Source organism: Salminus brasiliensis, chromosome 13, assembly GCF_030463535.1.
Source record: "Salminus brasiliensis chromosome 13, fSalBra1.hap2, whole genome shotgun sequence".
In the NCBI taxonomy this organism is placed as follows: domain Eukaryota; kingdom Metazoa; phylum Chordata; class Actinopteri; order Characiformes; family Bryconidae; genus Salminus; species Salminus brasiliensis.
This window is the reverse complement of record NC_132890.1, coordinates 24,310,597-24,329,332: the sequence shown is the minus strand read 5'-3', so window position 1 is coordinate 24,329,332 and position 18,736 is coordinate 24,310,597. Positions and strand designations below refer to the sequence as shown.

The following is an 18,736-nucleotide window of genomic DNA, read 5'->3' as shown; positions in this document are numbered from 1 at the left end:
AATTAATTAATGCAAAGCAGCATGATATGAGAACTGGTATTTTTCACTCCTGGGCTCCCCCTACAGTTTACAGGAGTGTAATTTACTGTTACCTCACTGCAGTTCATACAAAACACACTTTGAGTGCCCCCTTATGGACAGCTGTGCACAGGTTAACAACCCGAGAGATAAAGAAGCAACATCTGAAGGTTGATAAGCGTGTGGACTGAGGCGGTAGAGCAATAGCCCAGGATTTTACACAAGTATAACAGTTACGCAGCGTTACGCAGTTCTGGAGAGAGTTCTTGTGCAGCTTCACCAAAGTTCCATAGTGCAGAAGGAGTCAGTGGAGCAGTCAGTGGAGTACTGACATGATTCTGAAGCTGATATTTAAGGTAAATATGGTAAAAAAAAAAAAACAAAACCAAAATTTCAGTTGAACACACCTAACAAGTCATTAGTTTAGTTTTTCTGTTTTAACAGTGTACGTTGTTGCTAACGGTAAGTGTGTCGATGTTTGATACGGCCTCTTTAACTTGTCGTATTTATTTTAATGCAGATCTTTTTATGTATTCAGGTTGGAAAGCTTGTTTGGTTGAAACAACTTAGAGCTATGACTCAGTTAACTGCACTTCGGCGTCGGCTGTTACAACCAGCCTTGTGTGTTTGCTACATTTAACCCTGCCTATGGGGTAGGTTTGCAGTTTTAGTGCTGGATTGTTCCATTGAGAAATGGAAATGTTAGCGGCTTAAAATTAAGCTTATGCTTTCATTTGCAGAAGAATTGTATGGATTATTTTCTACAAAATAAAATAAGTTAAAGAGGCCAAAGTGTCAAATAAAAACCTTTAAAGCAGCATTATGTAACAATTTTACCTTATTAACTTAAAATATCAGCCTCATAATCATGTCATACTTGTGTATATATCCTATACTGCATTACTCTACCGCCTCAGTCCATGCTTCTCTCACTTCAGAAGTTGCCTGTGGATCTCTCAGGGTGTCAACACATGCACAGCTGTACATTAATCTCTATTAATTTCTAAAATATAAAAAATATTTAGCACAAACCAAAACGTGTGTAGTTGTTCTCTTAGTAGCTTTTTTAGCCTTGTTTATGCTGTAAGTGTCCATTACTTGTTAGCTTCATTGGTTTCGCTGCTCTACAATTGGGCTAAATGGAGAAGTGTGTACTGTTGCACTACCACTTGTAAGGTCAGGATTGGGTTAGCTGTAGCATAACAGCGTTTAGCTACAGTAAAGCATGGCTCATTGGAAAAACCCACCATATTGCTATCTTTATGGATATGTTTTTATTCCAGTGAAAAAGTGTGTGTGGGTGTGTGTATGTGTGTGTGATGAGACAGCGGTTGTGTAAACTGTAAAGGGAGGTTATGGGTGGTGATAGAGGGGTGGGGCCGGTAAGCCTGCAGCGGAGTTTGACTCCCTGACCCTGTAGAGCCAGTGAAGTCAGTCCGCAATACACTGCTGGGATTAATACTCACTCAACAGTCAATTACGCACACACTCAGACACACACACACACACACACATTTTAAATGTATACACTCCCAGCAAACCTGCTGTGATTAGATCAGCATTTAATCAAGAAACACAACCAACCCATTTTTTAAGGTTTAATATGTTTTTTTTTTTAAAGTCTGTATTTCATAGAAATGATTGTTTTAATTCCCATAATAACTGTACACAGCATTAACAGCCAATCAATCCACAACTTCAACATTGTGTTACTGTGTGCACCGTGTGTGTGTATATATATGTATATATACAGTCTTATGCAAAGGTTTAAGCAACCTTGGCCAAATTACACATTTTGCCGTTTGTCAAATAATCAATAAAAATATTAATAAAAAATAAAAGTCATCAGTGTGGTCTGGGCTAGGATTTTGTTCTGACAAGATCAACCACTGATTAGCAAATCAGGCCTGAGGGACGCCCATTGTACCGCTGTAATTAGCAACTGTCCAATGATCTGAAAATCAAAGTAGCTGATGCCCACAAGGAAGGGAAAGCCTATAAAACAGCCATGCATTTTTTAGGTTGTGGTTTCTTCTGTAGAATATGTTAAGAAATGGCTGCTCAATGTAACTGTGGAGGTTAAGATGGGATCTGCAAGACTAAGAAAACTCTCGAAAAGATCTGCTCATATGCTGGAAGGACAGGCAAATTAACCCCCCCCCCCCATATAATTGTTTAGCTGAGTCAAGAGGGGGTGCATCGTTCCACCGTGCAGTGTTGCTTGCACAAAAATAAAAAATATAAATCTTCATGGAAGTCATAAGAAGGAAACCTTGCCTGAATTAATGTTGGTGCATCCAACATCCAATCCAAGGATTGCAAAGACTTGATTAGCAAATCAGACCTGAGGAATGTCTGGAGTTGTAATTAGGAACTGTCCGATGAATCAAATCTCCAAGCATATAAATTCTCAGACTCTTCAAAACACTCATTAAACATGTTCTCCTCTACGCAACTGTTCTGCATTGAAGAGTGGGGAAACAATCCAACTACAAGACCACAAGAACTGAAAGACTTTTAGCATCAACAAAAACTTTTTGCAAGCTATGAGGGTGTTGACAAGTCTGGGCTCTGTAACTTTTGCACAGGCCACACTGATAATTTTTATGATATGAATTACAGAGAAACTGTACCAGAGGCTGTGTTTCTACTTCTCAATAATAAAATAAAAGCATGACAAAATGTGTAATTGGGGCAAAGGCACCCAAACATAAGACTTAATATATATATATATATATATATATATATTAACAGAAAGACATATCATAAAATAAATAGTAGAAAGTAGAAAAATACAATCTGAGCAAACCACATTTCTTTTTCCTAGGCAAGTGTAAATATCGTTCAGGATCTGGCTGGTCTACATGGCCAGTGCTACTCTAATGCAGTCTGATTATGGATTCCAGTCTAAACAAATGTCTAAAAAAGCATTTCAGTGCAGAGCAAATCTCAGAAGTTGTCCACTGTGCAGCAATACTGCATTCTGTACGGTTTAATGACAGTAAAAATGCTAAAGTGCTTATTGGGAAATCTGAAGGGTTTAAAGGGGTACTGCTCAGCCTATTCTCTATACAGTATATCACAGCTTTCATATGGTTGGCAACTATGGACAAACTGTAGAGGGTCTCCTGTAAAGGTTTAAGCCAAGACTCTCTTATAATGGAAGTTTTTTGGGCATGTGCTGATTTTTTTCTGTTTTTTTTTTTTTACAGAGAAATTACTGCGGTAATCATCCATATTTTAGAAGAGCACTCTGGCACAGGCTGGGAGGCTGTGAAATTGGAGAGAAAAGTGCATTCTGAGAGCTGGAGTCAGTAACGCCGGTGCGAGCGGGTGCGGTTTTCAGCAGCTGAGCCGTTGTGGTACCTGCGCTGGGTGGCACCCAAAACCTCACCGGTCTGGGGAGACTGGTTCTGCCAGGAGAGAGAGAGAGAGAAATGTCAGGTTTTACCAGCCAGGTTAGAGGACAGCGAGACATATTAAGAGTCACTCACATTTGCAGAGTCCAGGGCAAAGATTCCCTTCAGTGCTGTGTTTCCGGCAGACATGTCTTGCACAGCTGGAAAGGAAAGAAAAGGAACCAGTAATTCATGTTTCAATAAATGCATTCAATGGCCACTTTATTAGGAACCCCTTTATTGTAGCGCCACCTTCCTGACCCCTCTGTTGGTGATCAGCTTGTGCTAGCCTTTTATCATTGTTCAGTGTCTAAGCAGAGAGCCATCTTTGGTGGTGGAGCTATATTATGCCCCATAAGGATGTAAATGTACTGTTACTGTCCCCCATATTTGAAAGTCTGGAGCCAAGCCCTGATATCTGGCCAACAGACATCCTTTGGTCAGAAATTGACCAGCGATGAATAGTAGGGCAGCTAATAAACTGAGCAGAAACAGATGGGCTACAGTCTGTAACTGTACACCTACGTATATGTACTGGACCTATAAAGTAGGTGGAGCTGATCAAGTGTCCAGCAGCTGGATTAATGCAAAGACATGAGAGGTGAAGCCTACACTGCAGGCGGTGGTTGAGTCTGTCAAGGGACTGCAGTAGTCTCTGCTCCTCCAGGGAGAGGGCACTAAGTCCAAACACCTGTCCACGCTGCACCACACCAGTCCTCTGCAGCTGAGAAATGTCCACAGCAACCTGCAGATCACTTTCCACCACCTCTGGACAGAGTAGAGTGGGGGGATGACGGGGACAAAAAAAGACCATAAAGTTCCATTAATCTCTATTATATAGTGATTTATAATTTCATTTTTTACCTTTTTATGTTTTATTATTTTCACATTATTCTGAGACACATGTCCAAATGTTTGTCCACACCCCTTCTAATGAATGCATTCAGCTGTTTTAAGTTCAGCTCTAACTAGTTCCTATAGAGAAGCACTGTTAACAGAATAGGATTCCCTGGAGCAGAAGAACACCATGCCTAATATCTCTCAAATGCTGGTGCTCCATGGATGACGTGGGGTGGTGATCATTCAACAAATTGATTTCATTAATACTCTTGTCACTAAATGCAATCAAATTCTCACAGAAATGCTCCAAAATCTAGTAGAAAGCCTTTCATGGACAGCAGAGACAGCTAAAAGCAGGATCAACTCTTTTGGAAAAAACAATAAATGAGCAGGTGTCCCAATACTTTTGTCCATATAGTGTACTCTTGCTGCTTCAATGTTAATCTTCATTATACTTCTTTATAATGTGTGAAAGCTGCTGTACAAATGAGGTTTACTGTTATTATGTTAATATTAATTAATTAATTAATGTTAATTGTTTTATTGAGGTTTCTTTGATTTATATTATTATCAATATATTATTTAAATTAGTATTTTAATTGTTTATAAAAATAAATAAATAAATAAATAATAATAAAAAATATATATATATATATATCATTGTTTTGTATCATTTTGAATTATATATATATATATATATATATATATATATATATATATATATATATATATATATATATAAACAATTAAAATACTAATTTATATTAGCCCATGAGACTGATGTTAATTATGAAAGTAATGGAAGTGAAGAAGTGTGGGCAACAGGGTCTAAGGAGTTAAGCAAGCATGCATTTTTTTCCCTATGTATTGTATATTTTTAACGAGGTCTAGTAACATAAAATACCTTCATCGTGTGCTGTCTGGTCAGTTTTGCTTGAGAATCCACTTATTGGCACTGTAGCCTACAGGACCCAAATTATTCATGAAAAATGAAAAACACCAACAAAAGAGGTTTGAACACAGTGAGGAACATACAGTGAAGTACAATCTGTTACTGTGCCTTTTTCTTCTGTCCTAGCACATTAGCAACAGGTAAACATCAGTCTACACACCTTGTTTGCAAGCATTTCTGTCTGTGCTGAGTACAATGTGTGTACCTGATAAATAAAATGATGTTTCTTGTCCCCCTGTGCTGCAGCTTGGACTTTGACGTGATCCACATACGGCCTGTTTTTCACCATATTACTCTCCACAGTGGGTCTTCTCACTGGAGTCCTCGCTGGTTGGCACAGCAGAAAAACAGAAATGCGGGTCTAGAACACATATCTTCTCATCGTTCAGCTTATACACCAGGTCCTGAGAAGACCCTTTCACCTCCAGGAACAACTCAAGGTTGGCAAATAAAGGCCTTCAGAAGGGAGCAATGTTCTGAAAATAGCCTCCGCCACGTCTGGGCTATAAACACAAGCAAGCAACCAATTGTGTAGCAAAGCTGGACGCTAAATAAAAAGGTGCCACTGTCCCAAGTGTCCCAAAACAAGCCAATAACCCACCACCACCAGATTTGAGAACCTTGAGAATAAGAAGGGTCTTAGGGCTTCTAAAAGGAAGCCTTTGACAGAACTAATAACGTCTCACGGTTTGAACCTTTGGCTCCTTACCGTTGGAGGGAGGGAGAAAAAAACGGCCCATTCTTGTGACAGCTTTGACGCCACTGAGCAGGCTATCACCGTTGATGGTAACATGGGACAAATTGGCACGGCCTTGAGGCAAAGCAGACAACGGGCCATTGTGAGTCAGGAAGCTTCGAGGGTCACCTAAGTCGATTTAAAGAGAGAGAGAGAGAGGGAGAGAGAGAGAGAGAGAGAGAGAAGAGGGGGAAACAAACGCAAGATGAGAATTCAATGGAGAAGTCCCAAAAATCCACAGCTCATTTCTCCACTACATGTTTCTATGCTCCAACATCATTCAGAAGGTCCTTAACTCTAATATAACAACATAAAAGAACGCTGCAAGAAACAAGGCTTCCATCATTATATGGATCCATTTCAGCAAAGCAGTAATCCCATAAGTGGTGCAGTGCTGTACAAGGGGCCAAAGCAAACATACCCTACTGATCCAACTCTAAAAAGAACCTTTTTTTTCCCAAAGACTCCAGAAAAATACCACCAGAAGAATCTTGAGCCAAGCTGCTGAACATGCCGACACACAAAGAGCGCTCAGTTCTTTCAAGAGCCTCCCGCCCGACTATATGACAAGGTGCAATGAGAGCTCACGGACAGGCAGCAGATTGGAAGACTGTTAGAGTTGTATTATGCTGCTGGAATGTGCTGTATCTGCAGTGTGGAGAGGATTGTGAGACGGTGGTGTCTGCGTCTGTTACAATAGGAGTCAGGTTCGGACCAAACTGAAGACAAATTTGGGCCCAGACATATATAAACAAACGCAAGCAACTACACATTAGCACCACTGACAGACGAAGTAAAAAACATTGATTATCTTCATCTACGGTGGCATCTGTCAGGGCCTGGATATAGCAGGCAGCAAGTGATGCTGAAGCTTGAAGGTGAGGGGTTAAAAGCAGGAAAAATGGGCAAGCGTAAGAATCTGAGACACTTTGACAAGGGGCAAATTGTGACGTCTAGAGCATCTTTAAAACGTCAGGCAGGTCTTGTGAGGTTTTTCTGGTATGCAGTGGTCAGTACCTACCAAAAGTGCTTCAAGAAAGGACAAGAAAGGTGAACCAGTGACAGGGTCATGGGCACCTAGGGCTCATTGATGCGATCCATGGAAGCTCCACCTCACAACTTACAGGACTTAAAGGTTCTGATGCTAATGTCATGGTGAGAGCTACCAAAGGACACCTTCAGAGGTCTTGCTTTGAACGCTCAGATTTGTTATGGTGACACAAGGGGGGCCTACTCAATATTTATCTGTAAGATAAACTGTACCAAAAACATGTGAATAAATTCATAAATAAAATGGATGCACTGAAGTGGGAGTGGGTTGATGATGATCCAATATATTTGAATGCACAATACCTACAATATCTGTTGATTAAATTAAGATCTACCTGGATTAGCATCTAACCAACCCAGCCTTGCAATAACTGTAATGACTAATGCTATGTTTATTTAGGTTTATTCTAATGTTATATAGAGAATTTTACTGGTAGACACACTCACTGACCACTCATTTTATGTTTTTGTGGGTTTATTCTAATTTAATATATATATATATGTATATATATATATATATATATATATATATATATATATATATATATATATATATTACAGGTATGTAGACTCTCTGACTACTGGCTTTATGTTTATTTGGGTTATTTCTAATATTATATAGAATTGTAGGCAGGTAGGCAGTCTCACTGCCCACTAACGTAGTGATTATATGGGTTTACTCTCATGTTATATTGAATTTCACAGTCACTGACCACTGGCTTTATGTTTATGTGGGTTTACTGAGTACTGAGTAAACTGTGTATCTCTCAAATTACTCTCAAATGTATTTTATCTTGCTTTGATTTACATTAGAATTCACAACAATTCTTGATATTATGGTCACCTTTACAGTCCAGAACCTCATATAATTGTGGACCAATTGAAGCCCTGTAACTATCTACATGTGGTGTGGGCCCATTCTTTCTATGTAATGCCCAATTTTAGAAAGCATACTATCTCAGTTGCAATGAAAACCAAATGAAAACATGATTTAATGAAAATTTGTGCCCATGTACTATGAGACAGTGTGAAAATCTTGGCCTACGTTACCCTCTTTGCTGGCTAAGGCACTGCGAACTCCATGCCATAGCAGTGAGATCTCATCGTCTGTTGGCGTGCGATCCAGGCAGATGCCGTTCTCTCCACACTGAAGCGGGCGCCTGGCGCTGACCGCCTGGGCCTCGGGCTGGCAGAGGGCATAGATGCCTTTAGACACGGTCTCGTAGGCGTAGGCATAGGAGGGTGGCGCTGGGGCCAATAAAGCACCTTCATCTGTTCTGAGAAAGTGATGGTGAGATACAGGCTGGCTGTCTGGGTTGTCTTGTTTGCTATGGGGACAATCATTGTTATAGGCCGTCTTGGTGATGTACATGGTGGGCTCAGCTGAGCTGGCCTCCAAGACTTCTGATCTGGGAGGGGGTCGAGGCACTAGGGTCTTTCCTTGGGTTCTGAGCACCCGTTGTGCCTCAGTAGAAGACTGAGGCCTGATCACAGTGCCTTTCCTGCCCCGAGTCGATACGCCACCTGAAACGGTTCTGGCTGAGCCGACCCTGCGGGGAACGCGTGGGCCAGCAACACGAGGTCCTGCCCTCTGGATCTTGGTTTCCTCTGTCGGTTCCTCTTGGGTTCTCACATCTGCCCAAGCGTGTCGTGTAGAACTGGGCCCAGAAAAAGTGGAAGATACAGTCTTTGCTATTCCTGAGGGTACGTTCATATACCCCAAGTGACATAATTCTTGTTGGTGGTCCACAGAAAAAGGCTGTTGAAGCGGATGGCTTGGTTTGTTTTTAGCTTGTACCTGTTTGCTTACATCTTTCTCCGTTCTCTCCTCATCATTTTCCTCACAGCAGTTCACCTCATCAAACCAGCGAAGTTTCTTTTTTACGCTCTTGTCACTCTCTGGCTCTCGGGCTTTCGCCCTAGTAAGCTCCATACTGTCCCTAATAGACATGGCCACATGTCTGGTGAAGACAAACTGGCCTGAGGTGTAAGTGAATTTGGCATCTTCCACCACATACTTGGAGTTCTTTTTAAGTATTCCCTTCAGAAATCGCACATCACTGCATCTAGTGGCAGGGCCGCAAGTTGCAGGATCTGCTGACGTTCTGTCCAGTTCTTCTTGGGTTCTGGAAGACTTGGGCACAGTGACCACTCTTCTATTGTTACATTCATCTGGTAGCTTGGAAGGGTCTTTTTTCTTGCACTTCTCCTCATAGTTCAAAGGCTTAGTTTCCCTCTGGAGGACTTTAGCACCATCTTGTTTCTTCTTACAGGACTGAGAAGAACTATCTGGCTGTAAGGCCGACCCACCAAAATGCAAAGAAGCAGTGTTGACATCAGTAGTGGTGCTGGATGAAGCCTGGCATAAATCCTCTCTGTGTCTGCATCTGCTGGCTGGCTGAGCAGCCAGTGTCTCTGACAGATGCTTAGAACTTTTCTCCTCCAGTGTTCTTCCCAGCAACTTGGACTCCTTGCAAATCAAACTTGCAAATTCCAGAGGTGTGGTATCTGGCTCAGTGTGTGTTTTGCAGTGGGCAACTACGATGCTTTTGTCTCTCGAAATGCTCCCCAAAGCAGTGCTGTCATAACAGTAAGCCATATGTCCCGAATTAGCTGCTAGGTCCTGCTGAGTGTGCACATTTTGGCAGCAGGGAGTAGACTGGGTGTAGGAGCTTTCTGATTGGTCGTTCAGGTTGCACTGCACCACCGCTTGCGTGAGATCCTGGAGACTTTGGTTGTCATCTGCCGAATCATCATCCTGCCTTGGTGAAAGTGATGGGGAGCTGCAACTGGGGCTGCAACCCTGCTGACTTAATACCTCCTCCAGAAAGCTCTTTGATGGACATGACAGGTTCAGTTGCTGTGACGATGGGGGTCTTTTGACATCCTGGACCTCCGGAGGATCCAGAGAAGAGCTGGAGCAGGCAGGGCTGTTGTCGTGACCCTGCTGAGAGATCTCGTTCTCCAGGCTGTCCAGGCTCGACAGGCTTTCTGAACGGCTGGGTGGAGTGTCTTGGCGTTCCTGTAATTAATAAGGCAAGATATGAGGCAACCTTGACCTCAGAACAGCCTCCATAAATATCTGAGTGTGATAATCATCATGCAAATATACATTATTCACAGCATTTAGTAGAACACTGAGAGATCTGTATGAGACAGTAGGTATTTTTCTATAGTTCTCTTGCTGTCAAGCCGATTGACAAACATGCTCTATGCTCACGACTACCTGTCTGTCCACAATTTTCTAAAACTACCGATGATAAAGAGATCCTCTCTCTAAAAGACTACGAGATCTGAGCCACCAGAGAAAGGAGGAATGACAAGTTTGGGAATAAATCTAGATTCGTAATGAAACTCTAAACCACACATTAGTAGGGTGACCAAAACAGCCTTCTTCTGCCTTAGAAATATTGCCAAGGCACATCCACAAGATGATGAGAAGCTGATTCATGCTTATATACCCAGATAAACTGGACTACTGTAATGCTGTTTACTCGATTGAGAAACTACAGCTAATTCACTTAACCAAAACTAGGAATAGAGAGCACATCACTCCAGTTCTAGCCACTCTGCCCTGGCTTCCTCTATCTTTCAGAAAAGTCCTTCTACTTGTACATAAAGCTCTACAGCTCTACATAGTTAAGCACCTTGTCTCTGTTCCTCAATATTAATAGAGTTGTTGAATTAATATCGCCCAATGATTCCAGAGGTTCCGGACATACTGTGACCCTGACCAGAAAAAGTGGACAAAAAGTGGTTGAATCACTTTAATGCTTATCTTATTTTAACTCCTAAAAAGTATACCAAAACAATCTAAAGTGGCACAAGTAAAATAAAATCTTGACTGTCAGTGTGTTGAATAAAATGTAATATATACTAGTAATAATATAATAATAATAATATAGAATTGAACATATAGTTTGTGATATATTACTTTAATAATTAGCTTTCATAGTAAATAAATTTGAAGCATTAGACAGTAAAGTTGGGATAAATATTTTGTAATATATACATTTAAATGTAAATTTTCTTTAATAGTATATATATATATATATATGAATAAAACTGGAAGCATTGGGTGCTAAATAAAATCGCTATATATATATATATATATATATATATATATATATATATATGCCCTTTAATAGTAAATAATTTTTTTCTTATTTTTTTATATTTATTTTATTAACATTTATATTATTTATTGATATATTACTTAAATAATAAGCTTCATGGCAAAAAATAAGTCATCTATATATATTATTTCAAAGTGAATACAGTTAGAATACATATTTATGAATAATATACATTAAATTGTAAAAAATGTAACATGACCCACTAATAAACACTCTAGAGTACTAAAATTCATTCTGATATTCACTTAAGGTCATCTTAAGGTCACTGAAATTCCTTAATAAAAAAAAATAAATGTACCATCTCAATTATTTACATGATGTATATCTAAAATTCTTCTATTGCTGTTTTATAGCAAGATACTGAGACTAAAGGACACACATCCATTTTAATATTTTATTTAATATTATATATTTTAACGACGACTTCCTAATGCATGGTTTGTAATTGGTCTGTTCAGTTCATTCGTCAAAGTAATAAGTAATTCAGAAATAGAAATACAATATATACACATTTGGTACAGGCAGTAATTAAACATAATAACAGACAGAGGTTACTGTATCACCTTCCAGGAATCACACAGGGTTGGTTTTCAAAGGAAAAATATGTATAAATGGCTGATTCCATACAGTTTCTCAGCAACAGTTTCTCAGAATTTCTTGGCTGAAAAAAAAACAAAACAGAACAGAAACTCCCCCTCATTTCTAAATAGGATTACAGCTGCTCTGTTCTTGTCTGTTTAGAATTAAAGGATTATGTCCTGGCTCCCACCCAGCACAGGTAGAATTCCAGTGTGTGTGTGTTGGAAGGTCCTTAAGGGGGGGCTTGTGCTTGTTCAGACGATGCTCCAGCGAGCTGTTGCAGGTGGAGCTCAAGGCTAGAATGGTGGTGTCTGTTTTTTATAAAGTGGGCAAACTCCCTCTGATATGCTGTTGATATTAACCCACACACCCTTAATACACACCTACACACTTTCATCAAAGTTATCAAACACACCTTTCAACAGGCACACACACACAGACACCAGGCTTTTATTATGTTTGATTTAAATGTTCCAGATTAAAGATTTAATATTACTGGTAAAGTAACGTGTTGTCTTAGTTCATGTTTGTGATTTTATACAAATTATACAAATATAATGAATAGCTATTATTAGTAACAGGAAAAGTAAAGCCTGAAAAACAGCCCTTCATCCAAAAGCTGTTCTGCATTGGTTTAAATGCTGTGGGTTATTGGTAACAGGCTGACCTGTGGGCCGGCCTGCTGTTGGTCCTCTGTCTCCTGCAGCTGGTTGAGGAAGAACAGCTGGGTGTTCTTAAAGTCACTCAGGCTTCTCTCCTGCATGAGCTTGGTGTAGGCCTCAGCTGCAGAAACGCACGCTTGCAAGCTGCGAGGGCCACTAGAGCCCCCTGGAGGTTTAGGGGAGGGAGTGCAGCTCCTAGACACAACGACACAGCAACATAAAGAGCTCAATATCTCTCTGAAGCCCAAAAACAACAGAATAGAGCTTTGAATTAGAATTAGAATAAATATCATTAAGGTAAAAGCAAATGTACAAGAGGAGGATCATCTTGTTCTCTATCTACAAGGTATCTAAAAACCCCCGCATTTGTGTATGAACCCCCGCATACGCAGGACATTCTACACCTGCACTGTGGAGAGTATTCTGATAGACTGTATCACCACCTGGTACGGGAACTGCACCGCTCTTGAGCGGAAAGCTCTGCAGAGGGTGGTACGCTCATCTGGGTTCAGCTTCCAAACTCAAGGAGGATTATTAAGGACTCCACCCACCCAAGCCACTGCCTGTTCTCACAGCTGCCCAGCGGCAGGAGGTACAGAAGCTTGAAGACCAGAAGCAGTCTTGTTCAGAGACAGCTTTTACCCTCAAGTAATTAGGCTGCAGAACGAACAGTAGCACAGTGTACCAGTCCACAGTCCACAATCTCATTTGGATCATCACACCTCCACCCCATACAAACACACTCTGCACCCTGCACTTACTACTGGAACTCCTATCCACAGTCACACGGTACCCAAAAACACTTTTCCCTAAAACCTAAATTCACACCATCCAGTGTTTTTCTTGTAAATAATGTAAACATTTCACAGTATATCAAACCTGTACATTTAAACCAGTGTAATATTGTAAATAGAGAGTATGTATAGTAAGTTTTTTTTTAACTTTTTTAAACTTTTTTTAATACCGTGAGGGACGATGCACCTACATTTTTCACTCACCTTTACACCTGAGTAATGTTACGTGACAATAAACTTGATTTGATTTTTGATTTGATACTGATAACAAGGACAAGTCATTTCTGTAAATGGTAACGTGTCCTACCTGCTGATGGGAGAGGCACTGGATAAAAATGAAGAGTGCTGAGCAAGGGCCCCATGAATTTGACTGAGTGCTTCATCCAAGTTAGGTACCCTTTTACCAGAACCTAAAGAATAAAAAACCTTATAGCATCAAAATGGCATCTTTACAGAAGAAGGAAAGGAAGGAAAAACCTTCTTAACTTAACTTAAAGGATTCCAAGTCATATATAGCAGAAGACCCTGTAAGTCCTGTAAGTTGTGCAGTGGGGCCTCCATAAATGGGGCCTCCATAAAGGAGCCTTAGGTGCCCATTACCATGTCGAGAGTTCACCAGTTGTCCTTTCTTGGACCACTTTTGGTAGGTACTGACCACTGCATACTGGGAACACCCCACAGGACCTGCCTGCTGTTTCTGAGATGCTCTGACCAGTTGTCTAGTCATCACAATTTGGCTCTTGTCGGAGTGGTTCAGATTCAAATCACAACTGAGAACTGACTGTTCACTTGCTCCCTGATATATCCTACCTCTTGACAGATGCCACTGTAGATAAAGAAAATTAATGTTTTTCACATCACATGTCATGTTATGGCTGAACAGGCTATATTTAAACTGTGTTTAAAATGTCTTTAGAGTTTTGAAAAAATTACAAATTAGAAATCAAAGGAAGACTCGAGGCTGTAATTGCTGCCAAAAGAGCTTCAACGAAATACACTCTCAGCAAAAAGGTTTTTATATTGTACTTTTAAAGGGTTCTTCAATTCATAACAAGAATGGATTTACATTATACTACAAAGGTAAAAATCTAAATTTCAGTGGTATTGAGAACAACTACCAAACACTGACATTGTGACACCCTTAAAGAACCACCAGAGCACATGCGAATCTCAGAGCGACAGCTCATCTTCAACCTGACAATGACCCGAAGCATACAGCCAAAACAACACTGGAGTGCCTTTGGGGCAGGTCTTTGAATGTCCCAGCCAAAATCCGGACTTAAACCCCATCAAACGTCTCATAGATGTTTAAACATCCAATTTGACTGATCTTGACAAGATCTGCAATGAAGAGTGGGATAAACTGCCCAAATCCAGGCGTGCAAAACACTCAAAAAGGGTCCTATAGTATACATAACAAAAAGGGGTTTTAGCATACAATGGAACCATGGTGCACTATACAGTACCTCTTCTACCACCTACACCATCAACGTCAAGACCAGGCAGAGAACCATTTAGGAATCAAAATGGCTAATTTTGAGTTGTCATGATACTAAAGAACCCTCAAAGAAAGAGTACAGCTCCATAAAGATCTGTATAGCATTCCAACCAACCAACCGAATCAGAAAAAGCATGGTGATTGTGGCAAGAGGGGTCATTGAGGGTCAGTGCTGATGCTTGATGAGCTGACCTGGTCTCCTCCTTTGGGATGGAGGGAGGTGTGCTCTCTGAAAGCGCTCGGTGGCATCCTGCACCCTCTGCTTACGCTGCTGCAGGATCTTCTCCCTCAGCCTCTGCTCCTGAACATCCCACTGCTTTCTTCTCTCCTCCAGAGCCCTGAATGAGAGACACAGAGAGAAAGACAAAGGGTGAGAGACAGGGAGATCCCCAGATAAGGAGTATTGAACTAAAAGCATCTAAATATCAAATGGAGGAGCTCCAACGTTTCCATTGGCAGTATTGCCTCATTATGCAAGCTGTCATTGTCTCAGCGGCGCTGGGAGAAACCGGAGCTCTTTCCCTAAGCTGACATTTCAACAAAATTCATTTGTTAATGGCATATCAGCTTCAAATGGGAGCGATCATGTGATCTCAACAACAAAACAAACAAACAAAAAAACAGAGCATAGCTATAGGAGTCCAGCAAAACCTTGTGTTTACATGTTATGTAATCAGTAATGCAAATAAGTTGAATAGTCATGACTATAATGTTAAACCTGGGATTTCTCCAGGGATTAGGTATAGCAACACAGAAATGCAAAGGCTCCTTTATGGTCATCTCTAAAGAACCCTGGTCTTGCACCAGAAATAGCCGGTCATAAACATAGCACGATTTGTGCCTCTGTCTGGTTTGTCCTTTGTAAGGTGGGTGCATGTGTGCTGCTGGTCCGGTCACTCATGTCTATTATCAGTAACTGTACCCGTGCTGATTAGGGGATCTATTTCAAGAGGCCAAATCCTGGCTGACAAATAAAGCATTGAATAACAGTATCTGTAGACTGGATGTGCTAGCTGCGCTTTCATTGGGCACGAAGCAGAGCCTGGGTCAGATACCTAAGCTGCTGGTGAGGAAACGAGGTAAGCTGCAGGTCACACACACGCACACACACACACACCGTGACAGCACGGAAGCATTTACTTGTCTACAAATACACACTCAAACAGTGTGTCCTGAGGCTACTGCACTTTTTATAGTCCACAAACTCTTCCTATACGTATACGTATGCTGTTCCGAAGCAATTGTGATAAGCTCACAAGTAAGATTTGCTTTTTATGACGATTATGTTTGTTCAAGCAACACTGCACAGTAGAACAGTGCACCACCCTGTTGACTAGAGATGTACAGATCTTATCCAGGGGGTCAGGATCAGGGTCGATCCATGCACATCTGGTGTCCTTGAGGCGCCATTAACGGATTTTTGGACTGCCAAGCAGTGCAAACATTTTCAGAAGGTAAATAAAAGAATTTAGAGTCTGCAGTGTGGAGCTGTTTTACAGTGGAACATGAAAACAGACCATAATATCTGAACCTTTATAAAACTAGCATGGAAATGCTCTGTTTTGCCAGCGGGAGAACTGCATGCTTTTCTTTGTTTTTAAACCAGCACTGAAGATCGCATTCAGAACTGAGTGGAGGATAATGCTAATGCTAACACACAGGTTTCTAGCTATAGAAACCCAAGGAATAGCACATTAACCTACTATAAACCAGTTATTTCACATCAGTAGTCGACCAAACACCAACAGATATAAGTCCACAGTGTGTACCAGCACACACACACACACACACACACACACAAAGTGACTGGACTGCAGTGTTTTAAAGAAGCTGGGAGCTGAATGGTCAGGGAGGAGAGTCAGACTGGATTATAAGACACCGATTATATGATACTCAGCATTAGGAGACTTCATATTTGACTGTGGAGCAAAATAACTGGGTAGGGACATCCCTATTCTTGACTCAGCTCAATTTTAAAAAGGGTTCTTGGCAGTCAAATGAGGGTTTTAATTCCCAGTCTCTCTGATTTTTCCACAGTTCCCCAGAACTAACACCCCTTAATAACAGTCTGCACACCCTGTACTGTTATTCAGCAGACTGAGCAAGCTTGGCCCTCTTCAGCAGCCCAATCGATAAAATACAAGAAACTGTTTAGCCTTAATAGATCAGCATGACCAATCAGACAGAACGCTCAGGAGCAGTCACACATGAACCTAAGGTTAGGTCCCCATGTCCAGTGGCTTTTTTTTTTTTGACTGGACTGATGGAGCTTGTTCTGATACCTTTGAGATGACAGACTAATAACTAATAATGACTAATGATGGTGATTAACAGTAAAACGTATGTGTATAAATTCTTACTTTCTGCGGCGGTTTGTTTCCAAGGAGTATTTTCGGGCGCGAGCTCGACAACACTTCTGTTCCTGGACCAGCAACTCCCGGTCATCATCAGCCTCTACATCCAAACCTGGCCTAAAGTTTCTGGTGTAGTGCCAGGTTAAGAGAGCACAGTTACAGGCAGTGCGGAAGTAGCTTGTGGCCCACCCTGTACAGGAGCTTTTGTGTTTCAGTATAAAAAGGAGGAATAAAAAACGAGATATGTCCATTGCTCTTACATTTTCTGTCTTTCACCACTCATATCCCATAATAGAGCAAAAATTGCCACCTTAATGTGTTAGGATCAGCCTTTTTTTTAGTGGTCGTATCATTTATTAGAATTAAGAAACTCAGGCACGGCCAAAAACTGCAAGTAATATGATCTAAAATCTCTCCTCTATAAACAATTACAATTATAACCAAAAGCTGCTGCATTATCAAACATGACATCACTGTCAGGCACTGTCAAACCTTGTATCTCCATTTTTGCTGTTTTCCCTTTTTTATATGTATAATGTGAATCTGGCAGCTTTACATTGCGTAAAATTTTTCTTACATTGACTTTCATTGAAAATTGTCATTTTGGAGATTTTTGGTGATAATAATCTAGCTAATAAAAAAAATTATATAATATAATTCTGACATCAACGATTTGAACCATGTACTGGTTTGTTTGACAGAATTTGTAACAATAAAACTAATCTAAATTTTATTTTAATTACTTACAATCTTTGGAGTAACATAAATCTACACATTAATATCTATCTATTTATGTATCTGCTATTAATCTTGCCATATATCTTATCTGTGTCTCTGTATCTACACATCTATCTCTGTCTATCTATCTACCTCCATCTCTCCACCCACTCTCTCCACTCATCCTAATTGACTTATTCCTTTCATTCTCCATTTTTTAAATAATATTCCCCAGTACTCATAAAGTGACAAAAACAGACACTGTCACACACAGACAGACAAAGCAACTACATAGGATACGAGTAGTAGAGAGGTTCCTTCAGGGTTTGCATCCCCAAGAGAAGATGGGAGAGCTTCCTCAGCTGTCCAGTTTCACCACCCAGCCTTCATCCGAGCAGGAAAGCTCTCCTCCTGCTGATGGTGTCGGAGGAGCATGACTGGAAACAGAGATCTGGAAAAATAATAATTGTAGCTTTGCTGCTGTTCAACAAGCAGCTCTGAGAGTCAGAGAGGAAAATCCTACGGGCTGCCAACACTAAGCTGTTATGTCATGCTAGCCGTCCTGCCCCAGCAGAGCACTGTTCTAGCCAGCTCTTTATTTATAAATACCTCCCGCGGCTTCGGTTTGCGCCTTTTGAGCGTGAACAGGTCTATTTCAACAGAAACGGCCCTTCGCTGCAGAGCTAAGCAAACGCAGACTGTATTAAAAGCGGCTCGGTCTGTTAGCTTAGCGCGTAGCTTCTCTCTCTAACCGCACAGCAACAGTTGCTCCATGTTGGTATTCGCAGACGCGTCTCCTTGGCAACCGTAGCTGCTCTCAAGGGCGCCGAGAGGTGGCGCTACAGAGGCGAGAGGAAGAATGACATGAACAGAAAATTACTGACGATTTAATAATAATAATAATAATAATAATAATAATAATAATTTTGTAACTATAGTATTTTGTAATGTATATTTGGCATGTCTTGGATAATGGAACGTATCCATTTCAGGGTTTATTTG

At 40.7% G+C, this 18,736-nt stretch overlaps 1 protein-coding gene across 3 annotated transcripts; it reads right to left on the bottom strand.

Moving 5' to 3' along the window:
• Window positions 1-2,807: 2,807 nt before the first annotated feature.
• Window positions 2,808-18,498, bottom strand: cep126 (centrosomal protein 126). Of its 3 annotated transcripts, XM_072695147.1 has the most exons (12): window positions 18,035-18,498; window positions 17,024-17,143; window positions 14,856-15,001; window positions 13,473-13,575; window positions 12,377-12,566; window positions 8,045-10,016; window positions 5,918-6,073; window positions 5,414-5,535; window positions 5,161-5,218; window positions 4,029-4,184; window positions 3,513-3,577; window positions 2,808-3,431 (listed from the first exon to the last, which is right to left on the bottom strand). In XM_072695147.1, exons 1-12 carry the CDS (start codon window positions 18,064-18,066, stop codon window positions 3,330-3,332), a joined length of 3,222 nt encoding a protein of 1,073 aa, XP_072551248.1. In that variant the 5' UTR covers window positions 18,067-18,498; the 3' UTR covers window positions 2,808-3,329. The 3 variants fall into 3 exon arrangements, with proteins under 3 accessions (XP_072551248.1, XP_072551250.1, XP_072551249.1); XM_072695148.1 differs by lacking the exons at window positions 2,808-3,431; window positions 3,513-3,577 and having other exon boundaries at window positions 4,085-4,182; XM_072695149.1 differs by lacking the exons at window positions 5,161-5,218; window positions 5,414-5,535; window positions 5,918-6,073.
• Between the last annotated feature and the right edge of the window lie 238 nt (window positions 18,499-18,736).

Bases quoted from the DNA above. Each gene is read 5' to 3' on its own strand.
- cep126 (XM_072695147.1), bottom strand. From the start codon at position 18,066: ATGCAAACCCTGAAGGAACCTCTCTACTACTC. The intron at 6,074-8,044 runs GTAACGTAGGCC...AAATCGACTTAG, and splicing joins TGCCTTAGCCAGCAAAGAGG to GTGACCCTCGAAGCTTCCTG. The intron at 4,185-5,160 runs GTATTTTATGTT...TACTCTGTCCAG, and splicing joins CCAGACAGCACACGATGAAG to AGGTGGTGGAAAGTGATCTG.